General features: G+C 39.9%; 1 protein-coding gene across 1 annotated transcript in view; it reads right to left on the bottom strand.

Annotated features, from left to right (window-relative positions):
• Positions 1-1,645: 1,645 nt before the first annotated feature.
• LOC138322343 (SUN domain-containing ossification factor-like) overlaps positions 1,646-22,762 on the bottom strand; it is a 55,547-nt gene continuing 34,430 nt past the window's right edge. The window contains exons 15-23 of the mRNA XM_069266381.1: positions 22,137-22,215; positions 21,772-21,801; positions 16,578-16,663; positions 15,486-16,321; positions 14,923-15,308; positions 14,522-14,633; positions 13,126-13,230; positions 6,429-6,494; positions 1,646-4,663 (exon numbers count right to left, since the gene is read on the bottom strand). Of these exons, the coding sequence (XP_069122482.1) occupies positions 3,920-4,663; positions 6,429-6,494; positions 13,126-13,230; positions 14,522-14,633; positions 14,923-15,308; positions 15,486-16,321; positions 16,578-16,663; positions 21,772-21,801; positions 22,137-22,215 (2,444 nt within the window). The 3' untranslated portion in view covers positions 1,646-3,919. The remainder of the gene's footprint in view (positions 4,664-6,428; positions 6,495-13,125; positions 13,231-14,521; positions 14,634-14,922; positions 15,309-15,485; positions 16,322-16,577; positions 16,664-21,771; positions 21,802-22,136; positions 22,216-22,762) is intronic.

Raw genomic sequence — 22,762 nt, 5'->3', positions numbered from 1 at the left:
TGTTAAGGAGAATCTCATATATCAGACAAAAGTAAAGCTTGTCTGCAAGACAAGAACTATTCAGGATACAATCTCACACAGAAAACCTAGTTTTACTACAAAAATCTCATAGAGACTAAACCAAATGAGATTCCTTAGATTTGTGGGTACAATATCTGGCGTAATACCAGAGAAATGAACCTAAGTAGTTGCCCACATACACTCTGCTATACCGATGTCATCAACACAGAATCTTTTTAACCAAGCAATAGAAGCAGTACCCATGTGCTGACACCACTACATAATACCAGAGTAGTTTATTTACATGTGCTGACACCTCTACAGAATACCAGAGTAGTGTACCGGTACTTACATGTGTTGACACCACTACATTATACCAGAGTAGTGTACTTACTACTCCCATAACATGAGAGTCGACTGGTCAGCCGTTTTTTTATCGGACGTTATTTTGCTGACTGTCGACTCTCATTTCCGAAGGCCTATTTCTTTGATGCAGCTTCCGACGTCAGATGAAGGCGGAAGGAAAAGTGCAATAATATCAATATTTCTTGCTGTAACAGTGATAACATTGATGTGTACTTACAGTTTAGGTATTAATTATCCCATTTATCTAGGAAACCCATAATTTCTTGCCTCATAAAATAGTATTTTAGCGAATTAGATATGATGAATCCCTTCCGTAACATTTTGACCTAGTTTTAAATATGGCGGCTGGTTACTACAAAAAACGGAACGTGAATTCAAGCGGACAGAATGCAAGTAAAAGTAAAGGCAGATCAAGCGTTTTGGGGACTTTGCAATTCGTTTTTTCTATTTACCGGGCGGATCGCTTTCATCATGAAGTTTTGTCTGGGTCATGAAAGTTTACGTTAGGAGATGTAAATTTTTGTTTTAGATGGATTTTACGGCTGATTTTGTCAAAAAAATTGTTGATTTATGAAAAAGAGGTAGGTATTTGACATTAATGACGATTTAAATATGATTTAAACATTTTATATTGTCACAATCCAAACTTTGAAAATGTTACCCTCAGCATCGGGTAAATGGCCTATCGGAAGTTAGAGGTTAGACACAACGTAATGTTCCAAAAGTGTCTCGTCGTGCTATACCTCTAACATTGTTGGAGTATGTACTTACATGTGCTGACAACTCTACATAATACCAGAGTAGTGTACCAGTACTTACATGTGTTGACACCACTACATTATACCAGAGTAGTGTACCGGTACTTACATGTGCTGACACCACTACATTATACCAGAGTAGTGTACCGGTACTTACATGTGCTGACAACTCTACATTATACCAGAGTAGTATACCGGTACTTACATGTGTTGACACCACTACATAATACCAGAGTAGTGTACCGGTACTTACATGTGTTGATACCACTACATTATACCAGAGTAGTTTATTTACATGTGTTGACACCACTACATTATACCAGAGTAGTGTACAGGTACTTACATGTGTTGACACCACTACATTATACCAGAGTAGTGTACCGGTACTTACATGTGCTGACAACTCTACATAATACCAGAGTAGTGTACCGGTACTTACATGTGTTGACACCACTACATTATACCAGAGTAGTGTACTTACATGTGTTGACACCACTACATTATACCAGAGTAGTGTACTGGTACTTACATGTGTTGATACCACTACATTATACCAGAGTAGTGTACCGGTACTTACATGTGTTGACACCACTACATTATACCAGAGTAGTGTACCGGTACTTACATGTGTTGACACCACTACATTATACCAGAGTAGTTTATTTACATGTGTTGACACCACTACATAATACCAGAGTAGTGTACCGGTACTTACATGTGTTGACACCACTACATTATACCAGAGTAGTGTACTTACATGTGTTGACACCACTACATTATACCAGAGTAGTGTACCGGTACTTACATGTGTTGATACCACTACATTATACCAGAGTAGTGTACCGGTACTTACATGTGTTGACACCACTACATTATACCAGAGTAGTGTACCGGTACTTACATGTGCTGACAACTCTACATTATATACCAGAGTAGTTTTTTTACATGTGTTGACACCACTACATTATACCAGAGTAGTGTACCAGTACTTACATGTGTTGACACCACTACATTATACCAGAGTAGTGTACCGGTACTTACATGTGTTGACACCACTACATTATACCAGAGTAGTGTACCGGTACTTACATGTGTTGACACCACTACATTATACCAGAGTAGTGTACCGGTACTTACATGTGTTGACACCACTACATTATACCAGAGTAGTGTACCGGTACTTACATGTGTTGACACCACTACATTATACCAGAGTAGTGTACTTACATGGTCAAGAATTCAAGAATAATTCTTTTACTAAAGGCAATTTAATGTTTAGAACATATCATACCAAAATCTATGAAGGCATTTGGCCATGTGTTTGATTTCCAATATTGCACAATCCAAAGCACATATGATTTTAAAATTACAATGTGTAAAGTGTTTCCTTCAGTCCTGGGCGAGTAGGTTTTTTATATTCTACATCAAGGCATATCCAGACAAAATTTAAGTACAATGTTTAATGGATGGTATGGTATATATTACATGTATTTATTCATTAACATGTTCAAAGGATTTAATCATGTTCAAAGGATTTAAATATGTTCCGACAAAGGATTTAATCATGTTCAAAGCTTTCAAATCTTTAACTTATCAGTTTAGTTAATAACATTGGTAGAATAACAATTGAAAGATAAATATAAATGACTCTATATTCGCAGGGATAAACTTCTACAAACGTGAGTGAATCCAATACAACAATGTATGGTTTTATGTCTGAACTCGCACTAGCCATTCACATTTTTGTTATTAACAAATCTATCTGACTAACTGCAAAAATAAATTCATCCAAATTCGCAAAATATCGTTTCCTTCACTCGCCCGATATCCAATCACGCTGACACCAGCTCCAACATCAGTGACATTTTTTTGCCGCTTATCAACTACTTTTTCCCTAAATATTTTGCTGTATACCCTCTTTTTTCAGTCGCGTTGCTTTCATAGCAAGTCTAAAAGAGTCAATAAGTTAATTAGTTATGGTACCATATATGTTTTAATATTGAAAAAATAATAATAGAAACGACGAAGTATGGTTTAATGAATGATCGGGAGCAAAATATAACTTACATTTGTATGTATGTACTTTTCAATTAATGCATGAAATAATTTATTTTATGCTTCTAAGTGATTTAATGTTTTTCATTAAGAAATGCTGCGAATTCACAATATGTTAAATGAATTCTTATTTGCTAAACAGGAAACAATCTTTCGCGACTTTTGCTAAGCAAATTGTGAAGTTAGCGCGAGCCCAGTATGGCTATAGATAATAACAAGCTGTATACTAGTAAGCGATAACATAAACTGGATGGTTTTTTCTTCTCATAAGAATAAATAGTCATCCATTTTAACAATAAGAATATTTATAATTGAAGAAACCAAAGCGATTCTGATGTGATCAGTTGATATAAATATTATCTACATAAAACAGAAGTTAGTGTGTGACTCCAACTGATATTTACAAGTTTAAATGCCCAGTATTTGGTAAACTATTGCACAAAAATATTATTTTCATTTTTGATAAAGTAAAGAAAGTTACATATCTCGAAAAACATCTACTGAACCCAAAGACTAAAGGTTTCTTTACCACCAATACAAGCTAGAAGTAATCATAAGGAGAAAATTATTCTGGACTTTTTGGGTTGAGAAGATAATCTAGTAAAGTAGCCAGGACAGAACATCTTTCCTGGTGGTGTCACAAGCACTTATGTCATCTGTACACTCTGATACCAACAACATATTAAGCTAGACTAGAAACAAACAATTCTTGTCCTTTTCGACCTTCCTTCACACTGATGTTACTTCAAGCTGAACATCTGTTTCCAGGAAGTGCTCTTTACTACTGAAGATAAGTCAGCACTTGACGCCCGTGTATGAGACTTTCCTTTCTGTCGCGGTTGATTTGACAAGTTTTCTCGGTTACTGGGTGCCGTCTGGTTGTTAGGGGTATGGAAACCATTTGTACTTGGTCGTAACGTTTCCACCTTCAATGGAGCTTGGATGTTATTGTCCACCGAGTGTCCATAAACGTGTCGTTTCTTTTTCACAGCTCCACCTCCGCCAGGATCAGCTAGAGCCCGCATCAATGGGGGGCTGCCCCTCTTGGATTTCACTCCCCCATGAGAGGCTGTGGGACATTTTGGGGGCTTGGAAGATATCACAGATACTGGTAACTCATTTGTAAAAGAATGAGCCTTTAACTTGATCGCTTTATTAGTGCTACAGGGGACACAAATAGGTATATCATTGGTTGAAATAGACACCTTCACCTTTGAACTCTGACCTTTAGTATCGACAGTTTTACAATGGTGTGTGGTACTAGTGTCATGTGTAGGATTACTGCTGGCAGCACTACAATCTAACGGTTCATACACAGTTGTCTCCCCTGGACTCACACCAAACAGAAGCCCAGCACTGTTAAAGTTTGTATGTGAAGCCACCAAACTTGAACTATTTTTTAAATTAGATCGGCTGGTGCCATCACTAAGTTTAGCATCTGGACTTTTCTTCTTTCTTTTCTTTCTTTTTGGCATATCTTTTTGCTGAAACCGAAAATGACATCACATCAGTCGTATGTAATGCTAGTGAATAATTCATAATTAATAGTACTTAATTAATCAAAATTATTAACGATGTCTTAATAGGATAACCAAGCTCACATGGGGGAACAGGATTAGGGTAACTGCAGTTACCCAGATCCAACATGGCGAGAGTGCAAAAATACGAGGAAATTGTACTGTCTATTCACAGAATAGATGATATTTTTCTGGCTTAAACTCCATGGATTGTTTCTTGTAACAATGTTATCGAAATTTGAATTTTAAGTCTTATGTGCAGAAATCCACAGATGTTGGAATCAAGCATGTAAAATTGCTTTTGATTAGGTAACTGAAACTTGATGATTATACGATAATGTATTGGTCAAAATCAATCTGGATTAGGGTATAAACTGCAGAAATGATGCAGGTAAAATATGTGGATTCTTTAGCTGCTGTGATAGCAGGCATACTGTATAAAAATATTCAATGTAATTGTCGTCAAAAACAAAAAGATAACAGATTATATATCATTTAAAATATTTCTGAAACAGTACACTCCATCATTTTGATATACCAATACAAATGATTGTTCTCTTTTTTCCCAGCTTAGGTTATTTAAGCTACACAAAATTATTTTTTGTTTTCAGTGACAGAAATGGTATCAATTTATTTTACCAATACATGTATTTAGCAAAACAACATTGCAAAATATTTTATACATTGTATATATTGTATATATATTTTCTGGACAAATACATCATATAATGTTTACTGTTGCTATTCTGAGGTTATCATTTTTAAAACCAACAGTGTATTGACCCTAACTACAGTATAAAAACTGCCAAACTGTTAGATTTTAATACAAGTCAGAGTCAATATATGGAGAAAAAACCGGAAGAATGGTCTTATCAGAAACAGCAAAACAAGCCATTCATATTAATTATCAATAATAAGAATATTTATGCTGTTTAATGTACATGTACTTGGTAAATGTAATCCCCAAAACAACTACAATACTATTTTTGTTCCACAATATGTCATTTACCCTAATCACCAAGTTACCCTAATCACCAAGTTAACCTAATCACCAAGTTACCCTAATCACCAAGTTAACCTAATCACCAAGTTACCCTAATCACCAAGTTAACCTAATCACCAAGTTACCCTAATCACCAAGTTACCCTAATCACCAAGTTACCCTAATCACCAAGTTAACCTAATCACCAAGTTACCCTAATCACCAAGTTAACCTAATCACCAAGTTACCCTAATCACCAAGTTACCCTAATCACCAAGTTACCCTAATCACCAAGTTACCCTAATCACCAAGTTACCCTAATCACCAAGTTACCCTAATCACCAAGTTACCCTAATCACCAAGTTAACCTAATCACCAAGTTACCCTAATCACCAAGTTACCCTAATCACCAAGTTAACCTAATCACCAAGTTACCCTAATCACCAAGTTAACCTAATCACCAAGTTACCCTAATCACCAAGTTACCCTAATCACACACAATTTTACATGCTTGGATCTCTGTGTATATGATGCGCTTCAAATTTTGCTAATATTGTTACAAGACATAACGGGTTCGAAAAAAACCGGTCAACAGGCAGTTATGCCAGAAAAATACCTGTCCATTCTTTGAACAGATAATAAAACATTTCCCTCGCATTTTTGCAATATCGCCATGTCGGATCTGGGTAATTGAAGTTACCCTAATCTGGTTCCCCTCTGTGCAAGCTGCTGTGAAGGAGTGTTCCTTACCTGGTTAAGTCCGGAAGTGGAAACTCCCCCCAGGATCAAAGCTAGAAATTTCTGGTCGATTACAAGCTGAAACGACATGTATTGAGGACTGTTATTGACGTATATCATGTTTATATGGACCACAAAAACTGATACAGAAATAGTTGTTATTGTATAACTAGAAGGCTCGGTATTTTATATGGCCCAACCACAAAAACTGATACACGAAATAGTTGTTATTGTATAACTAGATATTTATATGGACCACACAAACTGATAACAGAAATAGTTGTTATATGTATAACTAGATATTTATATGGACCCACAAAAACTGATACAGAAATAGTTGTTATTGTATAACTAGATATTTATATGGACCACACAAAAACAGATACAAGAAATAATTGGTTATTGTATAACTAGATATTTATATGGACCACACAAACTGATACAGAAATATTTGCTAATGTATTGAAAAACTAGTTGTTATTGATACACAATAGTTGTTATTTAGGCATAATATGACCACAAGACAAACTGATACAGAAATAACTAGATTTTATAGTATAGCTAATATTTAACATTTGTGACCACACAAACTGTTACAGAAATAGTTGGTTAATGTATAACTAGATAATTATATGGACCACACTAACTGATACAGAAATAATTGGTATTATAACTTGTATAAAACTAGAGAATATATATGGACCACAAAAACTGATACAGAAATAATTGTTATTGGTAGTAACTAGATATTTATATGGACCACAAAACTGATACAACAGATCAAACAGATACAGAAATAATTGTTTATTGTATAATGCTAGATATTTATATCCCCCAGGACCTACAAAAATTTCTTGACAAATATGGACTGATACAGAAATAGCTTGTTATTGTAAATTAGATATTTATTATATACTAGATATTTATATGGACCACAAAAACTGATACAGAAATAGTTGTTATTGTATAACTAGATATTTATATGGACCACAAAAACTGATACAGAAATAGTTGTTATTGTATAACTAGATATTTATATGGACCACAAAAAATGATACAGAAATAATTGTTATTGACGTATATTTATATGGACCACAAAAACTGATACAGAAATAGTTGTTATTGTATAACTAGATATTTATATGGACCACAAAAACTGATACAGAAATAGTTGTTATTGTATAACTAGATATTTATATGGACCACAAAAACTGATACAGAAATAGTTGTTATTGTATAACTAGATATTTATATGGACCACAAAAACTGATACAGAAATAATTGTTATTATATAACTAGATATTTATATGGACCACACAAACTGATACAGAAATAATTGTTATTGTATAGCTAGATATTTATATGGACCACAAAAACTGATACAGAAATAGTTGTTATTGTATAACTAGATATTTATATGGACCACAAAAACTGATACAAGAAATAATTGTTATTGTATAACTAGATATTTATATGGACCACAAAACTGATACAGAAATAGTTGTTATTGTATAAAGCTAGATATTTATATGGACCACACAAAACTGATACAGAAATAGTTGTTATTGTATAACTAGATATTTATATGGACCACAAAAACTGATACAGAAATAATTGTTATTGTATAGCTAGATATTTATATGGACCACAAAAACTGATACAGAAATAGTTGTTATTGTATAACTAGATATTTATATGGACCACACAAACTGATACAGAAATAGTTGTTATTGTATAACTAGATATTTATATGGACCACACAAACTGATACAGAAATAGTTGTTATTGTATAACTAGATATTTATATGGACCACACAAACTGATACAGTTATTTATATTGATATTTATATGGAACTTAACTTAAGAAATATTTTTTACTATTTTATTGTGATGGACCACAAAAACTGATACAGAAATTTTACTAGATATTTATATGGACCACACAAAACTGATACTCTCAGTTAAGTTCAAAAATGTTTTTATTGTAAGCTGATATTTATATGGACCCACAAAAACTGATGAAATAGTTGTTATTGTATCTAGATATTTATATGGACCACACAAACTGATACAGAAATAGTTGTTATTGTATAACTAGATATTTATATGGACCACACAAACTGATACAGAAATAATTGTTATTGTATACCCTAGATACCAGAAATAGTTTTATATGGACCACACAAACTGATACAGAAATAATTTGTTGTAAAGCTGTTGTATTTGGAACTCCAGATATTTTATGGACCACACAAAAACTGATACAGAAATAATTGTTATTGTATAACTAGATATTTATATGGACACACACAAAACTGATACAGAAATACTAGAATGACCACTTCCAATATTTATATGAGCCAACACACAAACTGATACAGAAAATTGTTGTTATTGTATAGCTAGATATATTATATGGACCACACAAACTGTAACAGAAAAAGTTGTTATTGAGTAAAGCTAGATATGGATATGGACCACACAAACTGATACATGGAAATCAGAATGTGTTAATTGTAAATAACTAAAAATTAATATGGACCACACAAACTGATACAACGAAATAAAGTTAATAGTTAAAGCTAATTAATATTAAATTGGACCACACAAACTGAAACGAGAAATAAATGTTATTGTATAACTAGATATTTAAATGTGACCACACAAACTGATACAGAAATAATTGTTATAGTTAATAAGAAATTTAAAATGCCACACAAACTATACATAAATAAGTGTTTATATTTATTATAGCGAGTTATTTATATGACCACACAAACTGAAACAGAAAAAATTGTTTATTGTCTAACTAATATGTAGTAATCTGGACCACGACAAACTTGATACAGAAATCAGTTGTATAGTAAAGCTAGATATTCTTATTTGGACCACAACAAACTGAACAGAAATAGATATCTTATGTATAACTGAGGTTTATATGGACCACAAAAACTGACCCAGACTCACCTTTTGGTTGCCCCCCAGTCACCTTTTGGTTGAGGGTATCCGTTACCGTGACTGACCCCCCCACTCACCTTTTGGTTGAGGTTGTGTTACCGTGACCGACTCCACTCATCTTTTGGGCTGATGGTGTCCGTTACCCTGACTGACCCCCCTCACCTTTTAGTTGAAGGTGTCCGTTACCCTGACTGACCCCTCCAGTCACCTTTTGGTTGAGGGTGTCCGTTACCCTGACTGACCCCCCACTCACCTTTTGGTGAGGGTGTCCGTTACCGTGACTGATCCCCCACTCACCTTTTGGTTGAGGGTGTCCGTTACCGTTGACTGACCCCCCAGTCACCTTTTGGTTGAGGGTGTCCGTTACCCTGACTGACCCCCCAGTCACCTTTTGGTTGAGGGTGTCCATTACCGTGACTGACCCCCCCACTCACCTTTTGGTTGAGGTTGTGTTACCCTGACTGACCCCCCACTCACCTTTTGGTTGAGGGTGTCCGTTACCCTGACTGACCCCCCCAGTCACCTTTTGGTTGAGGGTGTCCGTTACCGTGACTGACCCCCCACTCACCTTTTGGTTGAGGGTGTGTTACCTTGACTGACCCCCCCACTCACCTTTTGCTTTCCGTTCCTGACTGACCCCCATCACCTTTTGGTTGAGGGTGTCCATTACCATGACTGACCCCCACTCACCTTTTGGTTGAGGGTGTCCGTTACCTGATGACCTTTGTTGAGGTGTTTACTGACCCCCCACTCATCTTTTGGTTGAGGGTGTCCGTTACCCTGACCGACCCCCCACTCACCTTTTGGTTGAGGGTGTCCGTTACCCTGACTGACCCCCCACTCACCTTTTGGTTGAGGGTGTCCGTTACCCTGACTGACCCCCCACTCACCTTTTGGTTGAGGGTGTGTTACCCTGACTGACCCCCCACTCACCTTTTGGTTGAGGGTGTCCGTTACCCTGACCGACCCCCCACTCACCTTTTTGGTTGAGGTTGTGTTACCCTGACCGACCCCCCACTCACCTTTTGGCTGAGGGTGTCCGTTACCCTGACTGACCCCCCACTCACCTCTTGGTTGAGGTTGTGTTACCCTGACTGACCCTCCACTCACCTTTTGGTTGAGGGCGTCCGTTACCCTGACTGACCCCCCACTCACCTTTTGGTTGAGGTTGTGTTACCCTGACCGACTCCCCACTCACCTTTTGGTTGAGGTTGTGTTACCTTGACTGACCCCACTCACCTTTTGGTTGAGGTTGTCTGTTACCCTGACCGACCCCCCACTCACCTTTTGGTTGAGGGTGTCCGTTACCGTGACTGACCCCCCACTCACCTTTTGGTTGAGGTTGTGTTACCTTGACCGACCCCCCACTCACCTTTTGGTTGAGGGTGTTCGTTACCCTGACTGACCCCGCACTCACCTTTTGGTTGAGGTTGTGTTACCATGACCGACTCCACTCATCTTTTGGCTGAGGGTGTCTGTTACCCTGACAGACCCCGCACTCACCTTTTGGTTGAGGGTGTCCGTTACCCTGACTGACCCCCCCAGTCACCTTTTGGTTGAGGGTGTCCGTTACCGTGACTGACCCCCCACTCACCTTTTGGTTGAGGGTGTCCGTTACCCTGACTGACCCCCCCACTCACCTTTTGGTTGAGGGTGTCCGTTACCCTGACTGACCCCCCACTCACCTTTTGGTTGAGGTTGTGTTACCTTGACCGACTCCACTCATCTTTTGGCTGAAGGTGTCCGTTACCCTGACTGACCCCGCACTCACCTTTTGGTTGAGGTTGTGTTACCGTGACCGACTCCACTCATCTTTTGGCTGAGGGTGTCTGTTACCCTGACAGACCCCGCACTCACCTTTTGGTTGAGGGTGTCCGTTACCCTGACTGACCCCCCAGTCACCTTTTGGTTGAGGGTGTCCGTTACCGTGACTGACCCCCCACTCACCTTTTGGTTGAGGTTGTGTTACCCTGACTGACCCCCCACTCACCTTTTGGTTGAGGGTGTCCGTTACCCTGACTGACCCCCCCAGTCACCTTTTGGTTGAGGGTGTCCGTTACCCTGACTGACCCCCCAGTCACCTTTTGGTTGAGGGTGTCCGTTACCGTGACTGACCCCCCCACTCACCTTTTGGTTGAGGTTGTGTTACCCTGACCGACCCCACTCATCTTTTGGCTGAGGGTGTCCGTTACCCTGACTGACCCCCCACTCACCTTTTGGTTGAGGTTGTGTTACCTTGACCGACCCCACTCATCTTTTGGCTGAGGGTGTCCGTTACCCTGACTGACCCCCCACTCACCTTTTGGTTGAGGGTGTCCGTTACCCTGACTGACCCCCCCACTCACCTTTTGGTTGAGGGTGTCCGTTACCCTGACCGACCCCACTCACCTTTTGGTTGAGGGCGTCCGTTACCCTGACCGACCCCCCACTCACCTTTTTGTTGAGGTTGTGTTACCCTGACCGACCCCCCACTCACCTTTTGGTTGAGGGTGTCCGTTACCGTGACTGACCCCCACTCACCTTTTGGTTGAGGTTGTGTTACCTTGACCGACCCCACTCATCTTTTGGCTGAGGGTGTCCGTTACCCTGACTGACCCCCCCACTCACCTTTTGGTTGAGGTTGTGTTACCTTGACCGACTCCACTCATCTTTTGGTTGAGGGTGTCCGTTACCCTGACTGACCCCCCACTCACCTTTTGGTTGAGGGTGTCCGTTACCCTGACTGACCCCCCCACTCACCTTTTGGTTGAGGGTGTCCGTTACCCTGACTGACCCCCCACTCACCTTTTGGTTGAGGGTGTCCGTTACCCTGACTGACCCCCCCACTCACCTTTTGGTTGAGGGTGTCCGTTACCCTGACTGACCCCCCACTCACCTTTTGGTTGAGGTTGTGTTACCTTGACCGACTCCACTCATCTTTTGGTTGAGGGTGTCCGTTACCCTGACTGACCCCACTCACCTTTTGGTTGAGGTTGTGTTACCCTGACTGACCCCACTCACCTTTTGGTTGAGGGTGTCCGTTACCCTGACTGACCCCCCACTCACCTTTTGGTTGAGGTTGTGTTACCCTGACTGACCCCACTCACCTTTTGGTTGAGGTTGTGTTACCCTGACTGACCCCCCACTCACCTTTTGGCTGAGGGTGTCCGTTACCCTGACTGACCCCCCACTCACCTTTTGGTTGAGGTTGTGTTACCCTGACTGACCCCCCACTCACCTTTTGGCTGAGGGTGTCCGTTACCCTGACTGACCCCCCACTCACCTTTTGGTTGAGGTTGTGTTACCCTGACTGACTCCCCACTCACCTTTTGGCTGAGGGTGTCCGTTACCCTGACTGACCCCCCACTCACCTTTTGGTTGAGGTTGTGTTACCCTGACTGACTCCCCACTCACCTTTTGGCTGAGGGTGTCCGTTACCCTGACCGACCCCCCACTCACCTTTTGGTTGAGGTTGTGTTACCCTGACCGACCCCCCACTCACCTTTTGGTTGAGGTTGTCTGTTACCCTGACTGACCCCCCACTCACCTTTTGGTTGAGGTTGTGTTACCTTGACCGACTCCACTCATCTTTTGGTTGAGGGTGTCCGTTACCCTGACTGACCCCACTCACCTTTTGGTTGAGGTTGTGTTACCCTGACTGACCCCACTCACCTTTTGGTTGAGGGTGTCCGTTACCCTGACTGACCCCCCACTCACCTTTTGGTTGAGGGTGTCCGTTACCCTGACTGACCCCCCCCCCCACCCCACTCACCTTTTGGTTGAGGGTGTCCATATTGTGGACCATCTCCTCTATCATCATTGTCAGGTTCCTCAGTTTTAGCTCCATTCTCTTCATGTCCTCATCTTGTTTTTTTTCCTGTACAAACAAGATAGTAAAGAAAGTTGATGTTGACTGTTGACATTATCTATGCAGGTCAGATTATACATGTGGTACTAACATCATACCAGACAGACTATAGATGGGGAACCATATCTTCTAAATAATGGTCAACTTTTTACAGCAGTGTTGTTTGACTAGATACAATTTACAAAGTGAAGACAAAACCACATTCTCATATCCCCTACACCAAAAGCATATCAACCCTCCTATCCATTTATCCCCTAGCCCACACTCTATCCCCTGACCACTAGTCCTCCCCCCTCCCAGTCTCCTGTCCTTTCATCCCCTAGCCCACACTCTATTCCCTGACCCCTAGTCCTCCCCTCCCAGTCTCCTATCCATTCATCCCCTAGCCTACACTCTATTCCCTGACCCCTAGTCCTCCCCTCCCAGTCTCCTATCCATTCATCCCCTAGCCCACACTCTATTCCCTGACCCCTAGTCCTCCCCCTCCCAGTCTCCTATCCATTCATCCCCTAGCCCACACTCTATTCCCTGACCCCTAGTCCTCCCCTCCCAGTCTCCTATCCATTCACCCCTGGCCCACACTCTATCCCCTGACCCCTAGTCCTCCCCCTCCCTGTCTCCTATCCATTCATCCCCTAGCCCACACTCTATTCCCTGACCCCTAGTCCTCCCCTCCCAGTCTCCTATCCATTCATCCCCTAGCCCACACTCTATTCCCTGACCCCTAGTCCTCCCCCCTCCCAGTCTCCTATCCATTCATCCCCTAGCCCACACTCTATTCCCTGACCCCTATACCTCCCCCTCCCTGTCTCCTTTCCATGCATCCCCTTGCCTACACTCTATTCCCTGACCCCTAGTCCCCCCCCCCTCCCAGTCTCCTATCCTTTCATCCCCTAGCCCACACTCTATTCCCTGACCCCTAGTCCTCCCCCCAGTCGTCTCCTATCCATTCATCTCCTAGCTCACACTCTATTCCCTGACCCCTAGTCCTCCCCTCCCAGTCTCCTATCTATTCATCCCCTAGCCCACACTCTATTCCCTGACCCCTAGTCCTCCCCCCCAGTCTCCTATCCATTCATCCCCTAGCCCACACTCTATTCCCTGACCCCTAGTCCTCCCCCTCCCAGTCTCCTATCCATTCATCCCCTAGCCCACACTCTATTCCCTGACCCCTAGTCCTCCCCCTCCCAGTCTCCTATCCATTCATCCCCTAGCCCACACTCTATTCCCTGACCCCTAGTCCTCCCCCTAGTCTCCTATCCCCGATCACACTGCTTGTCATTGTAATGTCAATACATACCCTAGTATTACCCTCCTGGAGTGTCTCCTCAAGCTTGGCATCAGTCTTGTTGAGTGCTTTCATCATCTCGTCAGACTTGGTTTTGAACTTTTGGCTCATTCTCTCCAAGAACCTGAAAGAGTACCACTGGTATATGTCTGCATAACGTTCACATCACAGTCTATAAACAAAACACTTCTAAGTATAAGATCATCACATCAGAGCATAGCAATAGAATTTGCTAGTTTATATTTTTCTTGATATCAACATAATAAGACCATTAAAGTGAGACTGGGAATAACTTCCAATTGGATGCTTTCTACCAGATTGAGACCGCCCATTGAATCTACATAACTTATTGAGTCTATCTAATGAAGTGGTCTACCAGTCTATCTAGGATCCAGGCCTGAGGATATTAGTACCTGATACTCAGTGTGACATTCATCTCTAAAGCGTTGATTCTGTTGGCCAGTCTCATGAGAGCTATTTCTCTTTTAGAGTGAGGCAGTGCAGGCATTTTTACATTAACTAGACCAAGATCTTTCTGTGCGCCTCCCGAACTCTTCTGTGTTGTATTGGCTGCCATCACAGTGTCGTTGATGATCCTTGAGTGGCCATTTGGGGGGTCATCTAAGATGGCTGAAGCTAACTTATCCACTATACTGGACATGACTTCGGCATCACTGTCAAACATTTCCAGGCTATCCCCAGTATTAGGTGGTTCTGTTACTATGGAAACTTTAGTAGCAACTGTTTTATAGGTGGAGTCCATTTCACTATCGGAACTGTCGTCAGTGGTCTTTTGTTCCTGAAAGTTATGGCAGAGTAAAGTTAAGAAAATAATCTTTTGAGAAGGTAGAAAACTCAAGACAGTACATGTGCTTCATCTAAACATCTCACTCAGGCAAATGTATTATCAGCTTTCTCTAAATATTTCAGTTGGACAAATATTCTCATCTCTCTCTATATATTTATCAATACTTACCTGAGACAAGACTGGTTGAGTCGGAATAGACTCTGAGGGTTTGCTTTCCTTCAGATCTGATCCAATCACTGAATCAGAGTCGAGAGATGGAGTTGTCCGAGTCGTATCCACAGGAGCCGATACACTGACAATACTAGGATCAAGATTGACTTCCCCTTGTGTTAGGATCTGCTGACTGGTGACTTCAGACTTCTGTGTTTCCTCAATATTGACCACACTCACAGTCGTAGATATCTGGTCGAGTGGTACAACTTTTGACGGGTCTATAGTTGGAAGTGTTACCGTAGCTTCAGGTACAGACACAGTAGACTGGACAACAGATTCCTCAGTTTTGTCGAGGGTTTGTGAGGCCAGCGGAGATGCTGACAGCGTGGGTGTGTGGGAGGGTACAGTCTGGGAGGGTGGTAGGTCAGACTGAGTACTGTTAGTCCATGTAATGTTACTAGCCAGTGTTTCCTCTGGTAACACATCTTTTGTGACGATAATAAAGTCATTGTTACTGACCGTCTTCTGATCTACAGACTGACTGCTCTTGTCTTGTCCTACTGTAGATGCAGCTCGCTTCAATGAACAGATCCCTGGTCGTGAGTTCCGTAACAGAATCTGTACATAGGTACAGAAAGCACTCGCCCTTTTTGTTGAATTACACTTTTTCTTATTTCCTTCAATCTGCCTTGGTGTCTTGGTGAGACATTTGATGACGAGATCTGACAGCGACATTTCAGAGTCCTCGCGGTCAAGAAGGGTCACCAACGGCTGGTCCTCCTTGCTACTAGGAACCTGTTCATGGTCCTCCAGCTTTGTAACAATAGAAGCAGATTTGTCTGAGGGTTGGTCTGCAACATAAATTTCATAACGTCAGGCAGAATCAACACCATCAATAAGATGGCAAGTCACTTGTTACAAATTAATGCAAATTGTATAATTTCATTGATGTAAAAGTTTGCGACGTCTGTGTGGCGTTGAGTTTTCTTATCCAGATTGTGTACCACTATTGTGGTAGCAAACATATTCACATGGTACATTGGACCAAACTACTCGTTTATCTCTATTTTTATATAAATTATACATGTCATGACTTAACAAATTTACCCCCAGTCCCTTGTATTTCTCTCTGTGTATCACCAGGTACAGGCGTGTTGAGCTGGCCAGTCAGACTCGATGACATTTGTTCTTCACTGAAAATAGAAATATTATCACACATTACATACAACACTTTTCTGGAGTATCTATCAAACTAATTAAGCATAGTGGAGAGAAATGATCATCATTTGTATCAACACAAAGTAATGAGTTCTCTCAGAAAACCTTACTATGTACTTGAAAAACTTATTCTGACAATTAAACAATCTACCAAGGCATATGGAGATTATCACCTACCAAGGCATATGGCGATTATCTCCTACCAAGACATATGGAGATTATCTCCTACCAAGACATATGGAGATTATCTTTAACCACGACATATGGAGATTATCTTTAACCAAGGCATATGGAGATTATCTCCTACCAAGGCATATGAAGATTATCTCCAACCAAGGCATATGGAGATTATCTCCAACCAAGGCATATGGAGATTATCTCTAACCAAGACATATGGAGATTATCTCTAACCAAGACATATGGAGATTATCTTTAACCAAGGCATATGGAGATTATCTCCTACCAAGACATATGGAGATTATCTCTAACCACGACAGATGGAGATTATCTCTAACCAAGGCATATGGAGATTATCTCCTACCAAGGCATATGGAGATTATCTCCAACCAAGGCATATGGAGATTATCTCCAACCAAGGCATATGGAGATTATCTCTAACCAAGACATATGGAGATTATCTCTAACCAAGACATATGGAGATTATCTTTAACCAAGGCATATGGAGATTATCTCCTACCAAGACATATGGAGATTATCTCTAACCAAGACATATGGAGATTATCTCTAACCACGACATATGGAGATTATCTCTAACCAAGGCATATGGAGATTATCTCCTACCAAGACATATGGAGATTATCTCTAACCAAGACATATGGAGATTATCTCTAACCACGACAGATGGAGATTATCTCTAACCAAGGCATATGGAGATTATCTCCTACCAAGGCATATGGAGATTATCTCCTACCAAGGCATATGGAGATTATCTCCAACCAAGACATATGGAGATTATCTCTAACCAAGACATATGGAAATTATCTCTAACCAAGACATATGGAGATTATCTCCTACCAAGACATATGGAGATTATCTCCAACCAAGACATATGGAGATTATCTCCTACCAAGACATGGAGACAATCTCCTACCAAGACATATGGAGACTATCTCCAACCAAGACATTTGGAGATTATCTCCTACCAAGACATATGGAGACTTTATCCTACCAAGACATATGGAGATTATCTCTAACCAAGACATATGGAGATTATCTCCAACCAAGACATTTGGAGATTATCTCCTACCAAGACATATGGAGACTATCTCCAACCAAGACATTTGGAGATTATCTCCTACCAAGACATATGGAGACAATCTTCTACCAAGACATATGGAGACTATCTCTAACCAAGACATATGGAGATTATCTCTAACCAAGGCATATGGAGATTATCTCCTACCAAGACATATGGAGATTATCTCTAACCAAGACATATGGAGATTATCTCTAACCACGACATATGGAGATTATCTCTAACCAAGGCATATGGAGATTATCTCCTAACCAAGACATATGGAGATTATCTCTAACCAAGACATATGGAGATTATCTCTAACCAAGACATATGGAGATTATCTCTAACCAAGACATATGGAGATTATCTCCTACCAAGACATATGGAGATTATCTCCTACCAAGACATATGGAGATTATCTCCTACCAAGACATGGGAGACAATCTCCTACCAAGACATATGGAGACTATCTCCAACCAAGACATTTGGAGATTATCTCCTACCAAGACATATGGAGACTTTATCCTACCAAGACATATGGAGATTATCTCTAACCAAGACATATGGAGATTATCTCCAACCAAGACATTTGGAGATTATCTCCTACCAAGACATATGGAGACTATCTCCAACCAAGACATTTGGAGATTATCTCCTACCAAGACATATGGAGACTTTATCCTACCAAGACATATGGAGATTATCTCTAACCAAGACATATGGAGATTATCTCCAACCAAGACATTTGGAGATTATCTCCTACCAAGACATATGGAGACTATCTCCTACCAAGACATATGGAGATTATCTCCTACCAAGACATATGGAGACTATCTCCAACCAAGAAATTTGGAGATTATCTCCTACCAAGACATATGGAGACTTTCTCCTACCAAGACATATGGAGATTATCTCTAACCAAGACATATGGAGATTATCTCTAACCAAGACATATGGAGATTATCTCTAACTAAGGCATATGGAGATTATCTCCTACCAAGACATATGGAGATTATCTCCAACCAAGACATATGGAGATTATCTCTAACCACGACATATGGAGATTATCTCTAACCAAGGCATATGGAGATTATCTCCTACCAAGACATATGGAGATTATCTCTAACCAAGACATATGGAGATTATCTCTAACCACGACAGATGGAGATTATCTCTAACCAAGGCATATGGAGATTATCTCCTACCAAGACATATGGAGATTATCTCCTACCAAGGCATATGGAGATTATCTCTAACCAAGACAAATGGAGATTATCTCTAACCAAGACATATGGAGATTACCTTAAACCAAGACATATGGAGATTATCTCCTACCAAGACATATGGAGATTATCTCTAACCAAGACATATGGAGATTATCTCTAACCACGTCATATGGAGATTATCTCCTACCACGTCATATGGAGATTATCTCCTACCAAGGCATATGGAGATTATCTCCTAACAAGACATATGGAGATTATCTCTAACCAAGACATATGGAGATTATCTCTAACCAAGACATATGGAGATTATCTCCTACCAAGACATATGGAGATTATCTCCTACCAAGACATATGGAGACTATCTCCAACCAAGACATTTGGAGATTATCTCCTACCAAGACATATGGAGATTATCTCCTACCAAGACATATGGAGATTATCTCCTACCAAGACATATGGAGACTATCTCCAACCAAGACATTTGGAGATTATCTCCTACCAAGACATATGGAGACTATATCCTACCAAGATATATGGAGACTATATCCTACCAAGATATATGGAGACTATCTCCAACCAAGACATTTGGAGATTATCTCCTACCAAGACATATGGAGATTATCTCCTACCAAGACATATGGAGATTATCTCTAACTAAGGCATATGGAGATTTTCTCCTACCACAACATATGGAGATTATCTCCTACCAAGGCATATGGAGATATCTCTAACCAAGGCATATGGAGATTATCTCTAACCACGACATATGGAGATTATCTCTAACCAAGACATATGGAGATTTTCTTTAACCAAGGCATATGGAGATTATCTCCTACCAAGACATATGGAGATTATCTCTAACCAAGACATATGGAGATTATCTCTAACCACGACATATGGAGATTATCTCTAACCAAGGCATATGGAGATTATCTCTAACCACGACATATGGAGATTATCTCTAACCAAGACATATGGAGATTTTCTTTAACCAAGGCATATGGAGATTATCTCCTACCAAGACATATGGAGATTATCTCTAACCAAGGCATATGGAGATTATCTCCTACCAAGACATATGGAGATTATCTCTAACCAAGACATATGGAGATTATCTCCTACCAAGACATATGGAGATTATCTCTAACCAAGACATATGGAGATTATCTTTAACCAAGACATATGGAGATTATCTCCTACCAAGACATATGGAGATTATCTCTAATCAAGGCATATGGAGATTATCTCCTACCAAGGCATATGGAGATTATCTCTATCCAAGGCATATGGAGATTATCTCTAACCAAGGCATATGGAGATTATCTCCTACCAAGGCATATGGAGATTATCTCTATCCAAGGCATATGGAGATTATCTCTAACCAAGGCATATGGAGATTATCTCCTACCAAGACATATGGAGATTATCTCTAACCAAGGCATATGGAGATTATCTCTACCAAGGCATATGGAGATTATTCCTACAAAGACATATGGAGATTATCTCCAACCAAGACATATGGAGATTATCTCCTACCAAGACATATGGAGATTATCTCTAACCACGACATATGGAGATTATCTCTAACCAAGACATATGGAGATTATCTTAACCAAGACATATGGAGATTATCTACCAAGCATATGGAGATTATCTCTCTACCAAGGCATATGGAGATTATCTCTATGGAGATACTCAAGGCATATGGAGATTATCTCCTACCAAGGCATATGGAGATTATCTCTATCCAAGGCATATGGAGATTATCTCTAACCAAGGCATATGGAGATTATCTCCTACCAAGACATATGGAGATTATCTCTAACCAAGGCATATGGAGATTATCTCTACCAAGGCATATGGAGATTATCTCCTACAAAGACATATGGAGATTATCTCCAACCAAGACATATGGAGATTATCTCCTACCAAGACATATGGAGATTATCTCTAACCACGACATATGGAGATTATCTCTAACCAAGACATATGGAGATTATCTCTAACCAAGACATATGGAGATTATCTCTAACCAAGACATATGGAGATTATCTCTAATCAAGGCATATGGAGATTATCTCCTACCAAGGCATATGGAGATTATCTCTATCCAAGGCATATGGAGATTATCTCTAACCAAGGCATATGGAGATTATCTCCTACCAAGGCATATGGAGATTATCTCTATCCAAGGCATATGGAGATTATCTCTAACCAAGGCATATGGAGATTATCTCCTACCAAGACATATGGAGATTATCTCTAACCAAGGCATATGGAGATTATCTCTACCAAGGCATATGGAGATTATCTCCTACCAAGACATATGGAGATTATCTTCCACCTAGTCATATAGAGATTTAGACAAATCACCCCCAATACCAATCTGTTTATATAAGTGAGTTAGTAGTACACTTTCTCAGTGGTAAATTTGTATTGTATTAGTATCGACAAACCACACCCCCGTCATCTATTATATGTTTTGGTGGAATGGTTCGACAAGAAAACTGGTATCCATGTTAGTGATGGAGGGAGGGAAGAGTTAAATAAGTTCCCATTCAGGGGTCACAGCAAGCTCCTTAATCCAAACACTACTTACTGGTACATCACCAACATATACGACTCATTTCTATAAATACACAAACAGATCATAACTGATCATTATTTCTACATATATATGTTTTAATTATAAGTACATGTATTCTATCTACCTTTATTGAGGGTAATCTGTCACTGTATAAAGCTGATATTGCTTGCTCAGTCATTTGTTTGAGAATAGTGTCATATTTGAAAAAAAAATTAATCTCATGAATTAGCAATCAATATTAAGATGAAAAGACCAATAATACAGATCAGCAAATTTGTAAAAGGAAATTTAGCACAAATAGAAGAGCAAAATACAAATATTTGTAGAGACAGAAAAGAGCATGTAGAGATGTAGTTTTAAGAGAGAGCTATGCTCACCTGTAGTTAGGTACACATGGTAACATGTAGCCATCGCTGGTGATATTGACTTTTGTGTCGTTGGTATTCACTGTGTCATCTACAACAATAATCAAAGTACTGAAAGTACTAAATGGCTCGGTCGATGATAGGAGGAATATATTTCTAAGGTCAATACTACTGTAGTTTTGTACAATAAGAAATAAATTTGGCTGGTGTTCCTTCCAGTTTGGATTTTTGAGGATTCCTTGGACACCAAGGTGTAAAATAAGAGACACATACTAAAATCTTAATATTTCCTATGATGTTATATGCCAAATGATTTTATAAAACCTTTAGCACTTTCCTTGTTAATTTGATGTTAATGATAATATCCATTCTTAATGACTATTGTCATCAAGTTCCTGGGACCACAGTATCAGTCAACAAGTATTGTTGTGCAGCAGAGAAAGACAAGAGGCATACTTTTCTATGCCAAAATGTCTTAAATATAGAATATGTCTGTCCTCGAGAAGATTTGTCAATATCACCATGTGATTTTTTAATAAATTGGTCAATTGGTCTACTTTTAACAAGTTTTATAATTATTCTTTTGTAAAACAGCAAGTTGATTGATATACATTGTATCCAAACTTAAATTCAAACCG

This window comes from Argopecten irradians, chromosome 4, assembly GCF_041381155.1.
Source record: "Argopecten irradians isolate NY chromosome 4, Ai_NY, whole genome shotgun sequence".
In the NCBI taxonomy this organism is placed as follows: domain Eukaryota; kingdom Metazoa; phylum Mollusca; class Bivalvia; order Pectinida; family Pectinidae; genus Argopecten; species Argopecten irradians.
The sequence above is the reverse complement of the archived record's forward strand: the minus strand, read 5'-3'. Positions and strand labels throughout refer to the sequence as shown.